Consider the following 21152-nt stretch of genomic DNA (forward strand, 5'->3'; position numbering starts at 1 on the left):
ATGTATCTGGGGTCTACCAAAAGCCCATCTCCATGGTCTCACTAAACTCCTCCCACTCCCCAGTTTTTGCCTCAGTAACCTCGAGAACCGCATTCCACTGCTGGTACCTGTCCGCTGATTCAGGAGCCCCACAAACTAACAGCACTTTGCCAGCTCCCTTTACCACCGATGTCCACCAACAGGTTGGGGCAATGCCGCCACAACCAACAACCTTACTGCCACAGCTCCACACAGCCACTTCTGCAATGGAGTCCCGGAACATGGCCCATTCAGGCTCAATGTCTCCTGACTCCCTTAGGATGCAGGAGAAGTTCTGCCAGAGGTGCAAGTTGAAGATCTCCCAGACTGGAGCCTCTGCCAGACTCTCCCAGCATACCTTCGCTATATGTTTGAATCTACCAGGTCTATCCAGCATCTTTCCGCCATCGGATCCAACTCACCACCAGGTGGTGATCAGTTGACAGCTCAGCTCCTCTCTTCGCCCACCCGAGGGTCCAAAACATGCAGATGCAGATCAAACAATACAATTGCAAAATCAATCATGGAACTGTGGCCTAGGGAGCTCTTATGAACATCCTTATACTCAAACATGGTGTTTGTTATGGACAAAATGTAATTGGCACAGAAATGCAAAAACAGAGCGCTGGTCTGGTTCTAATCGTGCACACCATTCCTTGGGAGACCCTACCAGAGGCAATTGCTCCTGACAACATAGCACATAGGATCTCAGAGGCACACAAACCTATCCACTCCACTATCTATCTATCTATCGATCTATCTGGATGGTGTTTGTGTATTTCTAGGTTTTTCTTTATTCAATATGGTGTGTTAGGCTTGAACATCGAGGCGTTCAGTGGACTGTAAGCCACCAAGGGGTAATAATCACAGTGTTGGGTTCCCAGGCATATTTATTCTGATAATCAGATTCTAATAACAACAGAATCCCTTAAGAGTCACCGCTGTCTGAGAATGGGGGGCGGCCAGACGTTGCGTGGAGATGTTGAGCCACGACTACCGGGAAACCCCCCCCCCCTTTTAAATATACACCTCCGTACCCCCTTTCTCCTTGTGGGAAAATGCTTGTGGGGAAAAGCCTACGGTTTCGCTGCCGTTATAAAGCCGACAAGCACTGAGGACTCACAAGTCGCCGACGTTGTGAAACGCGCTTCTGAGATCAAACACGCCTAATCCCTGAGTTTCAAAGGACTCCTTATTTAATCGTGTTAAGACACTGAAATAATTGAATTATTATGAATTATTAAGATATTTAAATCTACCCAGTAACAGAGTCAAATGGTTGCTTTATCTAGTTATGATGCTTTAGGCAATGGTGCAGTTCATCCAAGAAATTCCTATGTGCAGTGCATTAAAAGTCCACGCGGCCGTACTGAAACAGAAGATTTTTTGTGATGTAGAGCAAGAGATCAAAATAAATTGTTTCAGACATTTTTCAGTCTTTAATGTGATCTTCCAATCAAGGAAACCCAAAACAAAAAAAATAATAATGAGTAGGATGAATAGAAATGAAGATGGTGGTTGCATAAATCTGAAATTTCACTAAGGCTGTGTAGCTTTGTAGATTTTTTATATCCACTGTGTGCTTTCAGCATAAAATATGGAAGTGGAAATGTTCAATGCTGTATATAAAGTGAACTATATGTAAAGTGCCTTGCAGAGAGAACAATTGAAGAGACTATTTACGACCGAGGATCCCTAATTTAGCCGGGTCAGCTAGATCACTGTCCTAACAGTGAGAGGGTGTGGATGTGTGTGACACATTTGTGCATGCCTTTGTGAGACACTGTGACAAGTCAGCAGAAGCAGACATCATGGTGTGGAGGTGGAGATTCGGACCACTGATGAGAAGCATGGTGCCTCTGGATCAGTTTTTCCCAATCCGATCCACGGGGACCCACAGCCGGTCCACGTTTTTGCTCCCTCCAAGCTCCCTGCTAGACAGTACACATTTTTGCTCCCTCAGCAACACATCCATATCGCATAACCAACCTGGGGCTCCTGGTGTCACTTGCTTTTCTGGTCTGAGTTCCTCCTCTGGAATGTCTGGCTCATGGGGTTGACCGAACCCCCACTGACCACCCCTGTGTGCTGCATCTCTGTGGCACAGTGTCACTGCCTGTGCTTTCCCACATCCCTGTGTTCCCATGAGCGGAGAGGGAGCGTGGGGCACATACCCGCCTGCCACGTCCCACGGATGACGTGTCGGGTGCACAGTGCCAGAGTCGGGGTGTGGGGGTTCAGCTAAAGAATCAGGACTCTGTGCTTGTGTGACGCTCCCTTATTAGGGGGCACCGTGACGTCCCGGCCACCCAATCGAGTGGCTCTGAAACATGACATTGTTGTGCTGGTCTCTTTGGCTTCATTCACCAGAAAGTGATCTGGCCTGCAGTGTTTTGAGGAGCCGAGGACTTAGGAATCACGTCTCATTAATAGAAGCCACACTGACCACGGTTTCAAAGCAAAATCATAATTTCACGACTTGTTTGTGAATATGGCCTTCGTGACTATGGACTGGGCAGACAAATACGTACAGCTATGTGTTTCTGTGATTTTTTTTCCATTGTGATATTCTGAGAAGTTTTATTTCCCTCTCTCTTGGCCTCGTCTCGAGTAGACATATTTTTTCCTCTTTCACTCTGTTTCTCTGTTTTCTTTTTGGAAATTTTTCCATCTCACTGATGACTTTTTGAATTGTGTAATCGGATGTGTGTGGTTCATATCTGCATCTCCGGTTTTGGGAAAAGTGCTTTAACTTCCCAACTGAGCAATATAACACGGGTGCTCCTTAGGCTCATGATGGCACCTTTGACCTGAGTGCCATGATTCTCCGTCGAGCTCATCTAAGGCTGGCCAGGAAGATCAATGAAAGACACCAGCTGTCCCCGATCACTCGTTGCACATGGTTTCTTGATGATGTCATTTTTGTCCCTGAGGCTCCACCCCCACTGCGTTCCTATTGGCACCTTTTTTGTGTAAACACCTAAACCCTGTGTTCCTGAGCATGTGCCGTGCCTGAATGCTGTGAGGAGTCACCACATGGGGGTGGTAATGGGATACAGGAAGTGGATGTGACATCACAGCCTCTGAGTCCCAGGCGGTGTGAGGGTGCGAAAAACATTTATAGTCCGTGAGAGGCAACAACTGTTGGCCTATGCTAAGCATGTGTCCTCTTCATTAGCATGACCGCGGGGGCACAGAGGAACTGCCAGATATAACCCTGGATATAATGTCTGTCTGTCTGTCTGATTGTCTGTCTGTTTGTCTGTCTATCTATCTGTCTGTCTGTCTATCTATCTATCTATCTATCTATCTATCTGTCTGTCTGTCTATATATATATGTTTTGTCACTGTGAACACTCTACTGATAGGCATGTATGTCGATGTATATAGATGTACCAGTGTTTACGAATACAAGGCCTTTGTCCCCCCCCCCCCCCCACCCCCCGGATTACATATCTGCACCAGGCTCGCCAAGCCTGTAGGCAGATCTGAGCTAACACTTCAGACAGCTACCCCGCTGCACAGATGTGCCAGCCAGTCACTGCACCCACCCGCTCCCCAGGCGTGAGTAGGCCCCATAGCCCGACCAAGAGGGCAGTAATCAGTATTGGCTCTGTGTGGACCACCCTCACACTCATGCGCTCATTTATGTCTGCTACCCAGGAGGACAACAGAGTCTTGTGTTGTGATGGATGTACAAGAAGGAATTCTGTGCAATGGATTGGGTCCTGGGCTGGACGGGACGAGGGGAGTTATTTTGTTAGAACGTATGCTTTGTTGTAGACTGAGGTGGGCATGGGCTCTGGCTTTTTTGTGCGCTTTCTTTTAGCCCCCCCCCAGATGCCACTAGAGATCAGAGTCATGAGCTTTTCGCCTCACCTTCAGCAGGCAGTGAACCTATTCACCATGTGAGGGCCCACAGATATCAGCCTCTGCCTCAATCGTCCTGTTAACGCACTACAAGCATCTACAGTGAATTACTAGTCAGATCAGCTGAGATTGTTTTCAGTTATGTAATATTAATCTTTGTTTGACAGCGTAAGACAAACTGGAATGTGGTCAGACTTGGTTATTTTCTACCAGGCAAATTTTTTAGCTTTCCTGCTACTGAACGGGCACATTGGTCAACAGCACTGGGTCTCTTATGCTTGCAAAGTTTCTCAGAGTAGCTGAAGTCTGCTCGGTGCTTTCTGCGTTACAGCCTTAATTGTACATGTCTTACCTGCGATGGTCAGAGGGTGGCAGCGTGGTACTTAAAAATTACTTGCAAACGAACACTGCTTCATCACAGACACACCAGTCTGGGTTTGTTACAGCTCAGATAAACACACGCTTGACTGTTACGTTGACAAGATGCATGAAGTCTTTTGTTTTCTTTGAAATCTCCTACTTTCCTCTCTCACAGTTTTCAGTTCCATCTTCCTCCTGCTGGTGGTAATGGTCTGAATTAACTTTTCAAATGTAATCTGTTTACTGTACCATGATGGAAAACACAGATTCAGCATGTATTGGACCTCGTGAACCAACATGTTCATTCCGAGTTGACACCAGGGAAAACAAACATTGATGAGAATCCTAAATATATGCTTATTTATTCATAATGAGTACACAGTTGGGCAGTGGTGGTTTAATGGTTAGGGAAGCGCGTGTGTACTTGAAAGATTGCTGGTTCGAATCCCCGACTGGCAAGGCACCACTGAGGTACCCTGAGCAAGGTACCACCCCCAAGCACTGCTCCCCGGGCGCTGAATTAGCTGCACCCTGCTATGTCACGAAAGTCACATATGGGTTAAATGCAGAGGACACATTTCGTTGTTGTGTGCTGTGGTGTATCAACAATGACCACTGATCACCTAATTCTAATTAGTTAGCAGGGGACAGACAAATTTATATCTCCCACTAGTAGCAGAAGCCTCAAGTTTCATGCCTGCATCACCTGTCCATCAAAAGTATCCGTGTTTATCTGTGTACATGTCCGTCTGTATGAGTAGGTAGATATGTCTGCATGCATATGCATGTCTGTACATGAACATGCAAATACGGCATATGTGCTTGTATCTGCAAATGCATGATTAGATTAATATGTTCATACATGTACATGTCTATATGTTGTATGATTGTATGTGCTTGCATGTATGTCTACATATTTGTGTGTCCTTAAATATATGTTCATACGTGTGTCTCTGTGCATACATGTACTGTGTATGTGAGTAGTTTATGAGTTTCTATATACTTATGTACTTACAGTTTTTTCTATATACTTATACTCATTTGTATTAGTGTCTGTGTATATTTGCTCAGTGGCCACTTTAATAGTCCACCAGCTCATTAACACAAATAGCCAATCAGTGATCAAGTGACTGCACCTCATTAAATAAGGAAATAAGGTTCTCAGAGAGGGTTAAGACATTCAGTTGGCTAAACATTACAACGTGTCATCTAAGCAACTTTGAAATGCACCGTGAGCAGTAGTGGGGGTGAAAACGTGTTAATTAGACAGGTCAGAGGAGAATTGCCAGATTTGTTCAAGCTGACGAGAAGGCCACAGCTACTGAAATAGGCACTTTTTACATCAGTGGTGTAGAGAAGGGCCTCTCTGAAGGGAGAACACGTCAAACCTTGAAGAGGATGGGTTACAGCAGCAGAAGTCCATGCCGGCTTGCGCTCCTGTCAGCTAAGAATATACAGATGGTAAGGTCAGAATCCAGAGACCCACACTGCCTCGTGTCAGAAGTCCAGGCTGCTGGTATAATGTAATGTTGTGATGAATGTTTTCCTGGCACAGATTAGGCCCCTCAACACCAGCTGATCATCAGAGCATCATTTCAATGCCACAGCTTACCTGAGTATTGCTGCCACCGGTTTTCCAATAGGCTTCCATCAGGATAACGGATCTTCTCAAGCTGCTTCCATGAACATGGCTTCAATGTCCCCACTGGCACTGCACAGTCCCCAGCTTCCGATACTATAGAGATGAGGTAGATTTGGACGCTTGCAGCGTGAATGTGTGGCCAACAAATTTGCAGAAGCTGCAAGGAAGCATAGACCGAAATCCCTAAGATGGGTATCCTACACCTCAGGGGCGTTGCTAGAGATTTTGGGCCCCATGAAAGCATATCATATTAGACCCCCCAGTCCAAACCAATCCAGTTATTTTCCTAATTTTTTAGGGCCCCTGTCACTCAGGGGCCCTTGGAATCGTCCTAGCTTTCCTCCCCCTTACGGCGCCCCTGCTACACCATATTGAGTAAATGTCAGTTAAGATTCTCGATGTAAAAGTGAGCCCTATTCAGTGCTTGGTAGGTGTGTCTAATAAAGCGGCCATTGAGCGAATTTGCCCCTGTATGTTTTCTGTGCATCCTACCCACAGACACACTCTGGCTTCCAATCGGATGCCCTTGGCCGTGCGCGGACGAACATCCGTGTTTCCTTCCCTTCTCTCTGCTCGTCTCTTTCACCCTTGCTTCACATCCATAATGGTGCTGGATTAATGGGTAAATCTGTACCGGTGTCTGACTGATATCAGGTTGCCATAGAAACACTGGGTACCTCCCACATGGGGGTGCCACAAAAACATGCCCTTAGAAGGTGTGAAATGAGCAGAGATTTTGCTTCTTTGTGTTGCCAAACTCTACATCGCCCTCTGGTGGTAACCCCTGGTGTGACCAGTACGCCAATGTATAGGACTACAGTAGATCACGTATTATTGCTGCATTCCATTACCTCAGAAGTCGGAATTCTGAGCTGGGAATGATGTCACACCCAAATTAACCACGTTCCAGTACAACTAGCCGGGTTAGCCATTAGCAATTCCAGTTCTAGCCAGGTTCATTGTTAGCAATACCAGTTGATAGCAATGCATTTTGTGGTATTTTGCACATATAAACACCGCAGCAACATGTCCACAGATAGAGGTGGGACAGTACTGTGTGTACGAGCGATTTAATGTGACACAAATAAGACAGAAGTACAGTATGGACAGTTAATCACTGAAGCATTTTTCTGATGATGCACAGAGCGGCCATCTTGATTTCTGAGGTCGGGGTTGCAGAGGTTCCTCTGACTTTCCGGTCTGGTTGAAAGAAACTCTGAATTTCCGACTTATGAGTTCCAATGGAATGCAGCATAGTGGCCCCTCCCAGGTTAACGCCCCCTAACTGACCACTGAAATGAGGTTCCTCTCAGCTGAAGCCTGCACCCTGCTGGACGACGCCCTCAGCACATGCTCTGCTCCCATCTCCTTTGTTCTCTTCGGATTTGAGCTTGGCTAATCTTCGGTGACTTGTGCTCGGAGTTGGCACCTTTTTTCGACAGGACAAGGTGATCCCTGTTTGTTATTTGCATTTAGGTGGGTTGAGTACATGGGCTGGCTGAGGTGTGAGTTTAATTACTGCTATTCACAAGGACGCCCGTGGTCCCTGCTGGGGCTGTGTGATTGGCCGCTTGCTGCTTTCCTCTACATTCTCTTGCGTCTGTCACCTGACTGCCGAGGGCTGTCATTGGTCGATAAATGAGGGTGGACATTGCGGTGGTACCTTGGGGGGGGGGGGCATCCTGCCTAGTTGCCATGGAAACCTCCCTTTACCCCCTCATCCCCTGTTGATTACTTTGTAATCCCCCTCCCCCACTCCCATCAGCAGAGTGGGACCTGGGGATGATGCTTGGCCAGATGCCAGGTTGATTGAGGCCCTGGGTCCCATGGCCATTCAGGGGTGTTGCCAGGTGTGTGTGTGTGGGGGGGGTGCTCCTCTCTGTTTCCCATTCCTCCTCATCTCCAGACAAAGCTGGTGAACCAATCTCACATCTCCAGTGGGAAGGGGGAGGGGTCACTGAAAAATGATCTGATGCATGGGGTGCAGCTTATTATGGTCTTTTAACCATATATATATATATATATATATATATATATATATATACACCTTTGATTTATACATATATTCTCCATACAACCTCTTAACCAGTACTGGGTCACAAGGGGACCTCAACTGCCTTTCTCAAGGGAACAAAAACAGGATCTGTACTAGGATTTCAGCCAGTAATCTTCAGGCTACAAGCGTGCCCTGACTAGTCATGGTACTGGATGATCTATCCTTCACCAACCTGGTTGGACTTGGTACTACAAGTGCACTGAGCGTCTACCAAAATTCACACGAGTTAATTTCAGAAATATATGCTGTATGGTAACAGTGGCCTATAAATATCCCAGAGAAGAAGTGAGGTTACCTTAGAGGCCTGGAGGATTGGGACTGGTCTACAAAACCATGGCAACAACAAAGAGAGTTAACGCAGGAGGTGTTATTGTTCTGGTCCAGTGTTGTGGTTCTGGATAGTGCGGGTTCAGCCCAGTCCAAGCGGTAATGGAGCCCACTGTGGGGAAGCCGGTCTGCTGCATGCCCAGTGACTCCCACCTCCATGTACGGTGCCCCTAGTCTGCTCCCTCTGTGACACGGTCCCCACAATGTGATAAAAACCTGCTATTTTGATGTGGTGGGGATCCATAAGACGAAATTCAATTTTATAAAAATCTGAGAAGGCAATCAAAAAATGAAAAATGCCGAAAGTCTTATGGTTAAGTTTAAGGCTGGGTAGGAGTTAAGTTTGTCATCGTTGGGATTAGGGTTATGGCCATAGAAATGCACGGACGGTCCCCACAAAGATACAAATACAAATATTTGTGTGTGTGTGTGTGTGTGTCCCCATCGGCATCCCATGACTACTCCTGCCCACTGTACTGTATCTCCTCTCCCAGTCTGATATCATATAACTTCCTGGAAGCACAGCAGCCTTCTCGTTCAACCTTCTGGACAGCTCCATATTCCTCTGGAGCCTGGGGATCAAACTATAATTCATCATGTCTGCACGGAGCACTGAGGCCAGCAGGTGTGTGTGTGTGTGTGTGTGTGTGTGTGTGTATGCAGCGTCTGTCATGCCTGCTTGATTTTAAACATAAATCCTTTGATGAGGAATCATATATTAGTGTTTAGTCTTTTTTTGTTGAGGTGGAGAAGTGGGCAGAAATTACAGCTCCAACCTGCCCCACCCCCAAGAGCTGTTAAAGCAAACACCACCAATAATAATATACAGAATTAATAATAGATACTTTTATCCCCATGGGGAAATTGTCTTTACACCTCCGTCAACTTGCTCTTTGTAGAGTAAGCTGTCTACTGGCGCCCAGGGAGCTGGGGGTTCCACAGACGTGTGGAGGGTGGGTTTGAACTGGTGACCTTCTGATTACAGGTACACAGCCCCCCCCCCCCCCCCCCCCCACACACACACACACACACACACACACATATTATATGAACCCTTTACTTTTATGGATGACACTGGGATGTGCCTCTGTGGAATTTCAGGGTTGCTAATTGGCCAGTTTGGCAGTGTTGCCAGGGTGATGAAGGAGGGGGGGTATCTCCATTACCCCACACTGTGCTATGTTTATGTCAGTGTCTTTAAGGTCCATGTGGGGTGTTGATTGAGAGCCAGTGAGGCATGAACACCTCCAATCCTCTAATGTCTGTGTGCTTTAAATAGCAGTTGGATATTAAGATGTAACCCTATAACCTACTTTATAAATACATGTCGTACAGCAGGCTGAAACCATAAGAACACGCAAACCAGCAATTTTTGCAAAATCACTCTTCCCACAACTGTTTTTGGGTCAGCAGTAGCTATCAGAGACACAGACACACTGCCAAAAACATAGACGAGATTTTTTTGGACAGCAGTAAATTAGAACTCCTTTTTCTCTGGAATTTGAGCAGGCAGGATGTTAGGTGGCTGGTTATCAAGCCTCGGCAAGCGGGGTGATTTCAGAACAGCTCTCGGAAGTACTGCCAGTAACGTTCCATCCCCAGAAAATATCCCCGCCATGTACAAATATACATCCTAAATGCTATTATTTCCAGCCGGTACGCTTGTGGGAGGCAAAGGTGCAAGGTGCCGTGTTGCACTTACTTGCAGGGACGGCAAATTGTAACATAGTCTTTCCTGCTGAAACATAGTCTTTCACCTGAAAGTTTGTGAAAGTTTTTTTCCCATGGGCACCTTGACTTTCTAATCCCGTCAGTCCACTCAAATAGCAGTCAGAGAGCCCAGAGTGCCAGACAGAACTTCACAGGACGTTTCATCTGCGAGGAAGACGGGGTTGTGGGGCAGGTTCAGGCTGGGCAACAGGGTACATTGAGTTATATCTGTTATATACTTCATTTTCTCCCTTGGCAAGATTTCGGGAATCTCATCAGCGGATTGATGCTCGGAGCCTGTTTCCATGGCGACGGCAGCCCAACAATGGTTGCCTCACACTCTCGCTGCATCTCAATAAGGGTCTGGCTCTCAGCTCTGGTCCTCTCCATCTTCTCGGCCCCTCCTTCTTCACCCAGTTTTCCATCAGCTCTTAGTCCATCTTGCCCTCTCGTTCTCCCATGTGTTCTCTTTACAAAACAAAGTAACAGTTTGTAACAGAGTGTCTACCTTACTTAGAATTCTTTCATGACTCTCCAAATAAAGGTAACCAAATTCACACATGTATGTAGATGATGTAACTAAGGAAGTTCCATGACCCTGGTGATGAAACTTAAGCAGTTTAGAAGATCATACTGCTTTGGAGATGATACAGTAACAGGAATGAGACTTACAGGAATCACACAGTGCTAGTGATCCTGCCATCATGCAGGTGCTAAAAACTGGGACCTGTTTGTATAGGGTGATTTTTCAGAGGGCTGAATGTGAACCAGCCACACACTTGGGTGGTCTCTGCCCTGCATGGTGGTCCTAAGCTTTTTTCAAACAATGTCCATCACAGAAACCATTATTCCTGCTGGCAATCTTTGTTCTTACGTTTTAAACTCTCTGATTTCTTAGGTGTCACACTTGGCATCGTCAACTCTGCAGGCATCCCATTTGCAAGCTGACTCGGTCCTAACCTGCTAACATGCCCTCCAAAAATGGGGGGGGGGGGGGGTAATGTAAATTCAGGTTTGCATTCCGATAGATCCTCACCTCCCTAACTCTCATAGCCCTGCTGATGTCAGACCTCAGTGCACTGGTGGGTGAGGTGACCTCTGTTGCTTGCCTCGGTCACATGACTTCCTAAATGTAACACTTTACTTTGTTTCTGCACTTTGACTTAGCCCTTCATGCAAGTGCATCTGGCTTGGGGGGGGTGGGGGGGGGGGGTTCAAGTGATTCTTTTTTTCCAGCCAAATATGAGAGACGTCTGAGTCACATCCAGACCATTTACCCTCTTTAATGTGAAGCTGCTCTTGCTGGTCTTCGCCCAGCTATGTGTCGCAGAGGAAGTCAAGCAAGAGACCATTTCGTGTTTTTATTTTTATGGGGGGGAGGGGGGGGGTTACAGTCAAAATGCACCTGGGCACGCCTCTGACAGTGAAGCAACTCAAGCTTGGGACTGTTTCCAAATCACTTAGTCGAGTTACACACACACACACACACACACACACACACACACACGTCAGGTAAACATATCTTTATGGGGACCGCTCATTCATTTCTGTGGGAAAAATGCTAATTCTAACTATGACAACCTTAACCCCTAACCAGCCATAACCATAAGTAACCAAGCAAAATAAAATAGTTTTTGCATTTTTAGTTTATTCATTGCAGTCACAGATTTTTATTAAATTGAGTTTTCCATTATTCATCATGCTGTGGGGACATTGTGTCCCCATTAAGTAAGATATACCCCCTCACACACACACACACACACACACACACAGTGTTAATATTTGTATGTTTGCGGAGACGCTCTATTAATTTCTATGGCCATAACCCTAATTTTAACAATGACACCCTGACCCCTATCCAGCCCTTAGTGTTCATAACCAAACAAAATACACATTTTTAGTTTTTTGATTGCAGTCACAGATTTTTATAAAACTGTGATTAACTTTATGAGGATTGGAAAAATGTCCCCACAAGGTAAAAAGTAATAGTAATGTTTTTACTACATTGTGGGGAAATTTGGTCCCTGCAATGTATCAATTACAAAAAACACACACATACACACACGAACATGGTCAAGATGTGTGTTTTGAGACTTGCTTTACTGACCAGGAATCAGAAGCAAACCAAAACAACCCCCCCCCCCCCCCCCCCCCCGTCTAACACAGTCAACTCCCCGGCTCATTGTACAAGTGCACACAAGTCTCAGAGTGTAGCAGAGAGGACGAGCGATAACGTGCGTAGGCATGTTTTGAGAAACCCCACTCCCCCCCCCATGCCTGCCCCCAATCCTCAAGCCCATGGAGGAGGAGTAGGCGGCCTGACCCAGAGCTGAAACTCCTTCGCCTGGCTGTGTTTCAGCAGAGGCTGAGAGACAAGGAGTGAGGTTAGACAGAGAGAACGAGAGAGCGTGAGAGAGAACGAGAGCAGGGTGACGGCGGGGTGGGGGGGGGGGTGTCCCGTTCCCGGCATCGGTGCTCCCGCCGTGTTCCGCATTCTGATACGCAACCCGATGCCGCCTCGCACCATGCGGAGCTGCCCAGCCGGAGCGACAGGTCCCGTGAGTCTTCCCCTCGCCGGTGAGACCCCAGGGAGCGTGCAGGGTCAGGCAGCCTTCAGCCTCCACAGAGCCCTAGCCCAGCCCATGAAGACCATCATGCTGGACTTACCCATCTCTGTGCTGGATCACCTGGTAGGCAGGCCGGTGTTCGCGGGCTGGGGGAGGGCTGTGCGTGTATTTTTGTGCCCGCGTGTGTTTGTGTGTGTGTGCACGCGCGTACGTGTGTGTGCGTGCGTGTGAAGGGCTTTCAGTGTGAGGTGATTAGATTGTTTACCGGGGAGCATAAAACAAACTAGTTTCATGACTTATTTACTTAATAAATACATAATTAACCTGAATACTGATTCAGCAAACACACCAGGTGCTGTTAACCACGTTTCGCATGTCAGTTTCTCTTTCAGAGAAAAGCGCTCTAGTTGTTTGCTCTAAGCTCATGTTGTGCTGCATTGGTACGGAGACACTGGGACACGCCCCTCTCTTGCAGGAGTGTGCGTCGTGTGAGTTAGAGGGCCGCTATCTCTGTACACGAGCTTCCAGTGAGAACCAGGATGCAGCAACACGTCCTCCTCATAATCATCTTGGTGTTGCTGGCATGTACTGGGCATGCTGGGTCTTGCTGGGAGTCTGCGTCTGTGTGTTTGTGTATGTTTTCCCTCTGGTAGAAGTAAGGCTTAATTTATACAATGGGGTGCAGATTTAAGTTCCTCCGCTCTTTGGTTGGTACGAGAGGAAGCTCTCTCACCGCACGCTACCTTCCCCGTGGATCTCCTGCTCTCCTTCTTCTCTGACCTCTTCCACATCGCTTCTCCCGTGACCTTGCTGAAGGTCGTGGAGTGCGACAGCCCCTAAGGATTCTGGTCCCGCACTGGGTGACATGTACAGTATGGCCGTCGTTGATATTCCGCTTGAGGGTTTATCTCATGCTCCTGATGACCCGTTCAAACCCACACTACCCCGGACCCCACCCAGTGTGCTGACAGGTGAGGAGAGCAGCAGGTGTCACAAAGATTAATGACATGAACCTGGTTTGGTTCTCAGGTGGTTTACTGTTGTACCTTTAGTTTACACCACTGATCTGGGTGGATGATGAAGTGGATAAATGAAGAATTAAGATAAATTCTCCAGTGAGTTGAGCTGCTGGTTCCCTTCCTCCCTGTTGTAAACTTGGGTTGTCCCTTGGTGCAAAGGAGAAGCTGTAATTCCAGTCCAGATTCCACAGAGCTCTACTAGGTGACACTTTGGCATAAGGAGTAAATCCACACCCTCCCGCAGGGACATGCTCTGTAGATACTATGATTAGGAGAACCGATAGAGTTTACAGTCTTCTACCCAGCTCCACGCCCCATTCCGAACTGGTTCTTGGCTATGAAACTCCTTCTCTGGGTGGATCAGCATCATGTTCACAAGGCGAACATCCATCCTGAATTCTGTTTCACTGTTTTATAGATAAATGTTGGATTTCAAGAGGGTAAAACGATCATCAAGTTACGAAATAAAAAGTTGTTGACAGACAAGCACATGGTCTCTACACCCATCAATATGTTTCCCAGGAAATGGAGCCAGCTTGTTGCTAAGGGACTGGCCATGTGACCAGTGATCGTGCAGATATCTACAAGAGCTGTCTGTGCAAGTAATTGAGGAGTTTGCAAAAACAGCTCATATTTGTTACTGTACGGGTTTTGGATGGTGTACGGTAATCTGATCGGCCTGTGCATTTTGAAGCTTCGAATTTCCTATGTTGACAGGTTGTAAATGAAGTAACATGTTTAACTGCCTGGCGTCTTCACTGCTGGATGCTTTACTGCAGTGCTTCCCAATCCGGTCCTTGGGGACCCACAGTCAGTCCATGTTTTTGCTCCCTCTAAGCTCCCTGCCAGACAGTCCACATTTTTGCTCCCTCCCAGCTCCAGACAGTACACATTTTTGCTCCCTCCCAGCTCCAGACAGTACATATTTTTGCTCCCTCCCAGCTCCAGACAGTACACATTTTTGCTCCCTCCCAGCTCCAGACAGTACACATTTTTGCTCCCTCCCAGCTCCAGACAGTCCACATTTTTGCTCAGGGAGCTGGGAGGGAGCAAAAACATGGACTGACTGTGGGTCCCCAAGGACCGGATTGGGAAGCACCGCTTTACTGGAATGGTTAAGGTTTCGGCAGCCGGATCTTTGCAAGCTTTCGGTTTCTGTGGCTGGTGAGCACTCCTCCGTTCAACAGGGCTTGTTTGGTCCCTGATGGGATCACACTGGTCACCAGCAGCTGATATGGGGGACAGATATGTAGCAGTTTAATGGGTCCTGTCTCTTCTGGTGTAGAATAGTTTAGAGAGGTTAGCGAGGCTGGACCAAGAGGCTGTGCGTGTCAGTGAGCACTTGTGAGGGAAGTGTGAAAAGAGTGTTAGCCTGGGGACTGTGGTTTATGACTCTTTAGCTGGGCAGGGTCACAAAATCAAAGCTTTTTTGTGCTTTTTGTCCTTAGTGATTGTCTTCCCCGAATCAGAGTTCCTTAAAGGCTGCAATTTAATCTGGTATTATCTAATGCTGTGAGTAGCCAGGTCAGTCTGAGGGCAGAAGGTAACCTCAGATGCCAGAGAGCATAAGACAAAATAGCCGTCAGACGTAGTTTTGTATAAATAATTTGCATCCGTTTTGTCCATGCGAGGGGTCCTTGGCTGGTGTCTTAAGGCAGGGAAGCAACCCCAGGCATAACGACGGATCTCCTGGAAATCTCAGGCCTCCTGGGCGCAGCTGCATCAGTGACATGACCTTTGACTCCAGCCTCCAGAAAGAGGATGTGTTAAAAACATAAAAATCACAACAGGGACAGATTTGGAAACCGTGTTTTGGTGCAGCTGCCCCTGTTAAGTGTGGGCCGAACAGCCTAACCGAGATTTCATATGAAAAAAAGTAGGTGTAGTTTTTTCTTTTTCCCTTTCTGTTTGTAGAAGTCCTTCATTGTGGTTTCCTGTCAGGTTCAGTCACTGCAGATGTAAGAGCTCAATAACGTAGCCCTGCCCCTTCATTCCACTCCTGTCGTGGAGTTTAGTCAGCAACAGCCTTACTGTGAGGGCAGGGACACTGCCACCATTAGGGTGTTGCAACAGAGGGACAGGCAGGGGGCGCCGTGGTTCACATGTCCAGAGAACGGCCTGATTCCTCAGAAAGATGCGAGTCATGAAATGCAGGACGGGCAGTGCCATGACCCGCCCCGGCGTCACCGACCCTTGTTCTGCTGCCCTGGCTAGGCTCAGGCGAAGTATGAACTGTGTAACGTGAACCCGAGACTTTTTTTCAGAACGAGAGGCACTTCCTTAGCGGGGAATGGAAACCACAAGCTGCCCGTTAATGTGGGCGAGACTCATCCGCCAGCTCAGGGCATGAGTCAGATGTAGACCCAACGGTGGGGATCTTATAGGGGGGAGCCCCAAAACGGTGTTAGCTCAGCCAAGCTAAAGCGCTAATGCTAAAGTTCACAGATATAGTTTTATTTATTTTTATTGTGACAAACCTGATTAGTAATGTTTAAGACATAACTGACACAATCCTCCACCCCTCTGTTGCCACTTCAGAACTTCAGGTTTTTTCAATGAAGTTTTACATTACAGCATGTTTGTGTGCTCCCTCGCAGCTGCTGCGGGCAAAAGCACGACCTCGCCTGTCCGCAGAACCCAGCAGGTCCCGGGTCGCCCCCTGGTGGCCGAACTGCACAGCGGCTCAGCGAGAGAGCGTGGTCCAGCGCCTTCCAGAAAGAATTAGACACTGCACGTTTCTTGTATTTTCTGCAAATTAGCATTATGTAACTACAACCATGAAAAGATCACTCCTGGTCCATCGAGTCCGTGAAGTACGTAGTGCAATTATCGCAGTGTCTTCAGATTTTAACCAGTACCAGTAAGGCAGCCAGCAACGTGTTTAACTGTAATTTTGATTCATGAGCCAATCAGAAATGCTGGGATGCTTTCAGTCTAGGGAGTCAGTGGGGGCCCTTGCTGGCCTTCGTGTGAATCTATCCTTCACCTTTTTGTCATATATATACTGAATTGCCCAGGAAGTCCTTAGCTAGAGGTGTCATAAGTTTACTGGGGCATAAATGATTAAAAAGCCTCTTCAGCTGGGTACCCAGCCTCAGCACCAAGAGCTGAGCCCCTGGATGGCAGAAGCTTGAGTGGCTTGGCGTGTCTATGTTTCTCTGCACGTCTCTGTGGTGCTCAGCCCTGCACCACACCTCCTGCATCACACATGTTAGTTCCGTGTGGATCTCAGCTGCCTATTACTCATGCACCAAAAATCTCTCCTTGTCCATGCACATCCAAATAAAATGCTTGCTGACGGCATTCCTACCATCCTTTAAATAACATGCTGTTCCCACCATACTGTGCCCAGTAACCATCCTTTCCCTCCGTTGCTTCTGGGGAACGTTGGTGCTGCAATAATTTGCTTCTGGGGAACTTTTTCTGAGCCACGACATCGGCAACACGGCAAATCGCCTCGCTGCTTCCTTTGTTCCCTGACCAAGCCCCGAGCTCTCGAGGTGGGAAATGTGAGCGGCAGAGTGGTAAGGAATTCCGTTTGGAGGGCGTGTTTCTGCTTGACCAAATGCCAGTGGCTTTGAACTCTGAGAAGCATCAGCCAGGGGATCCTGGGCAGATCTGTTCCGACTGGGACTGGCGTCTCATCCACGGTGCCACCTGCCCTGTTCCCTGTGCTGCATGGGACAGGTTCACCTCGACTCACCTCGACCCCTATACTGGATAAGTTGTTATGGAAAACAGAAGGGTGTAAAATTAAAATCTCCAAAAATATTTATTTATTCATATCTGGCGTCATTAGATATGTAAATTTGTGTCTAGAAACTTTACTTCCACTTTCTTTGTCGGCTGGTTGACACGCTGTAAATAGCGATGGGTGATTGTTTTAGTCTGTAATGGCAGCATATTGTTATTCATAACCCATCTCCATTGGCATGCCACTCCTGCAGATATGCCCACTTCAGCAAATGTAAGGAATGTGAGTCATTTTCGCTGCAGGCCAGCATGAGAGTCCAGTGATACATTTCCGCTCCCCCTCAACAGTTGCTCTGGTGATGAACGTGGCGATTCGGTCCCCGTGTGATTCACATTCCAGGGAACCCTGTGCTCTGTTTGCTTAGAAATGTGCCCCCCAACCCCCACCCCCCCTCATGGGGAAATGGCTTTTCGACAGCATTCCTCCACCCCATTTCCTGGAAATCCTCTGCCAAAGATAAGGGACAGCGGCGCTGGCCAACAGTAACCATCCCTGGGTTTTTATCAAGCCCTTTATCTGCAGCTGATAAGGGCTGGCTGTAAACAGGAGGGTATTTATTTATTCGCCACTCCCTGGCCCAGGTGCAGGTGACAGCTGGGGGTGAGGGGGGGGGGGGGGACAAAGCAGGCCTTTCCGACTGAAACTGCCATAAACCTCCAAAAAATCTAGCTGTACGCAGCAGAACTGGAAATTCACATTTTAAAAATGTTCCAGTAGGAAGATCAAGTTGGGGTGTGCATGCATGTCTATGTGGGGGTGTGAAGGGGAGGGGGTGTCAGTGACAAAAAGAGAAGGTGATTTCGATTAGTGGCTAACCTTGGCTGGGCACCGTAAATCATGACAGCATTGTCAGATGACATCAAGGGCGCACGTTGCTAATGGACCCTGAGGTGGGGTGTGGACATTTATGCAGCTGCCTTACTAAGTAATGAACACCATCTTGGGATATCACGAAGCCCATCCAAGCACCAGCACGTGACGTATGTGTTGTGGGAACCTCGGGGGTCCTCTCGACCCACACTTTAGCTCAGAAGGATGGAATGGTCCAGACTGGACCTAAAAACGGTCATTCCCTTATCCGTATATTGTAGCAGTGGATCATTATATGCTTTCATCAATGCATCTATATTTCCATCAGAGTAAAGAACTATAGCCATTATGCAGAGCGTTGTCATGGATATCAGCGAGCACTTCGAAAAACTGCCCTGACATCAGGTTAAAGTTAACCTGAAGTTAACCTTTAAGTTAACTTGGAGGAGATAAACTGGGGCTTTGGGTCTCGCTGAAGAAATTCAGCACGTCCGATTTCAAAACAGCTCGACCATCACATGGAAAAATGTCAATTTCTTACGCAATTCAGTGTGTTTTCCCCAGAAGATAACCATGTGAAGAGATTGTGTTGCAAAAGGCAGTCTGCGGGACGCAGCAGTGAGCCAGCCCCGGTCACGTGTTTCGGGCGTCTTCCCAGTGCATCTCCGTGTGGAGATGACGTGGCAGGGATGTTCTCAGCTGCAACCTCGTCTGGCATGTACCCCCCCCCCCACCCCCCGATGGCTTGTTAACAGAAAGAAATTGGGGGGGGAGAGTGAGTGATGAGAGTGGGAGGGAGAGAGTGATAAAAGAGTGATAAATATGGTATGTCTTGAGCATCTTCTTCTAGGAGGATGACACAATGTGATGTATGTTTCTATGAATGCTAAAGATATTGTTAAGACAAATAAGTAAGAGTTCAGCAGGAACAGAATGAGTCCATTTAACTTCCTTTGTGTTTATTTGCCAATTAATCTTTAACACAAAGTCAATGTTTTTTTTTTTCTCTCCTTTATAGAGCTGGTGGAAAAATTGAGCTGGAAGGAATTGTGCTTTTGTAGTGGATTTCAGGTTTGGTCAGGATGCTCTTATTATGGGATTGCACCTGTATGTCTAATGTAGGGTATGTGGTGGTCTGGCAGTGCTGTTGGATTAAATGGGAGGTGGTACACGGATATCGCCAGATTCTTTGATTATTGGGCTTGTCGTCTTGGCTCTAGTATGTGAATTAAAATGAGGTGCGTGTTTTTGTTAACTGGAAATTAATTCAGATGTAATTATTCTGCATAATCGTTCGGGTAGAGAGATGTAATCAGGAGCTGAACCCTAACCCTACATGAACTGAGATTCGAGCCTGGAATATGTTTGGGGTGTGGCTGAGCTTCTCAGTGACCCCCCTCCCCCCCCATGCCATAGGCCACTCAGGTTTTCAATACGAAAAAATAAATAAGCAAAAATATTTCAGTAGCACTAGCTCAGTGATATGGCTGAATTAACACTCACCCTCAACCTCATCATGTCGCTGTAACAGGCAGGCTGCTAATCATGACTGATTAGGTAATGACAGTGGGAGATTTTGAGCCCCCCCTCCCCCGCGAGATGGGCTCCAGTAAGTCGCAGGGGTGAACCGCCGTTACCTCTGTACCTCTGTTCCTGGTTATCATTGCCTGATTTTCTTATCCACCATTTTCTCAGTCCAAGAATCTCAGCTGTCCAGGAAAACCTCGACTGTCTCACATCTCAGATCGTCAGTTTGGCTTTGTGCAGTTTTACTACGTTTCCCTTTCTCCCCGGACAAAGATATACTTGGTTTAGTCCAAGGATTTTGTGTTTACTGAAGGGCAGATGCAGCTGCACATGAGAGCATCCAGTTGCAGTATTTCTTCGTTACTTCACCGCAAGACCCCAGCCAATGCAATATCCTGTCCAAGGCAGATGGTGGAGATATAGTAAATCTTTACCGTGAAACTTGACCCAAGGAATCTGATCCTTTCGTTGAATAAGACATTTGTTAATTGCATGAAGCTTTGACCCTTTGACCTTTTAATGAGCTTCACAGAGTCAAATCATGTTCCACTGTAGATCCTCATGTATCATTGAGGACCCTTCACCTTGGTAACCTCAATTGGGTCTTTCAGGAATCCTCTATTCATGAGTCCTTTTGTCAATGTCGCACCTACATCAGGGTCACAGACCCGTCATTCCTGAAAGGCACGATTCGTGCAACAAATGCTTTTGTTGGATATGTATCATGTGATTTCAGTCCTTAAAAGGTCAAAGACACCCTCTGAGTAATTCAAAGTGGCTGTCACATTCAGAATGAAAATATTCAAGTGGAAAATCAAATTTCGGTGCCTTGATCGTAAATGGGGGCTGATGCAGGAGACCACATGCAATGTGCCCAGCGACATCAACAGTCGAGCAGTTTGGGTCTGGGTAGTCGGCACATCAGCCAGACAAAGCACCGCAGCCCTTCGCCACAACCAGGGGTCCCACCCATTAAATGATGATTTGTAACGAGGACAGACCGCCACACCTGTTGCTGGTACACATCCCACCTTCCAGCCAGGACTGCCTCTCTGAGTTCCTCTCTGCAGCTTCCCTGGTAGCGTTTCCCAGCAGAACTTACTGGCAGCGAGCAGGCCTGTGCAGCCCATGCGTAAATGCGAAACAGATGTGGCACGGAGAGACGCCAACATGGAGAATGGGGGAAGGGGGTCCTACTGCTGGAGATGCAGGTCGTAAACATTCTGATTTATACGCTTGTGTTCCTCACCCTACCCTGTGGTTTAGTGTCATCACTACTAGTACATAGTAATTTGTGAGCTGGAGAAAAGGCATCTTCTAAATAAATACATGTAGATGTAATCAAGACTTGTATCCAAACAAACTGATGAAGACCCAGTTAGGGTGAATATGGTGCTTATAGCTCAGTTTTGGGTATGGATAATTAAAAAAACTGGACGATCAGTTGCTCAGCAAGTAAGGGCATTCTGGTGTGTGCAAGTTACCTAAACTC

At 47.2% G+C, this 21152-nt stretch overlaps 1 protein-coding gene across 2 annotated transcripts in view; it reads left to right on the top strand.

Moving 5' to 3' along the window:
• LOC111842082 (ral guanine nucleotide dissociation stimulator-like) overlaps window positions 1-21152 on the top strand; it is a 56817-nt gene that overhangs the window by 3420 nt on the left and 32245 nt on the right. Inside the window, exon 1 of one of the 2 annotated variants that reach the window (XM_023808357.2) lies at window positions 12268-12673. The exons of the other annotated variant lie outside the window; for it this stretch is intronic. Coding sequence (XP_023664125.1) covers window positions 12494-12673 — 180 coding nt within the window. The 5' untranslated portion in view covers window positions 12268-12493. Of the gene's footprint in view, window positions 1-12267; window positions 12674-21152 lie in introns of those variants that run through there. 2 annotated transcript variants of the gene reach the window in all.

This window comes from Paramormyrops kingsleyae, chromosome 7 (genome assembly GCF_048594095.1).
Source record: "Paramormyrops kingsleyae isolate MSU_618 chromosome 7, PKINGS_0.4, whole genome shotgun sequence".
NCBI lineage: Eukaryota > Metazoa > Chordata > Actinopteri > Osteoglossiformes > Mormyridae > Paramormyrops > Paramormyrops kingsleyae.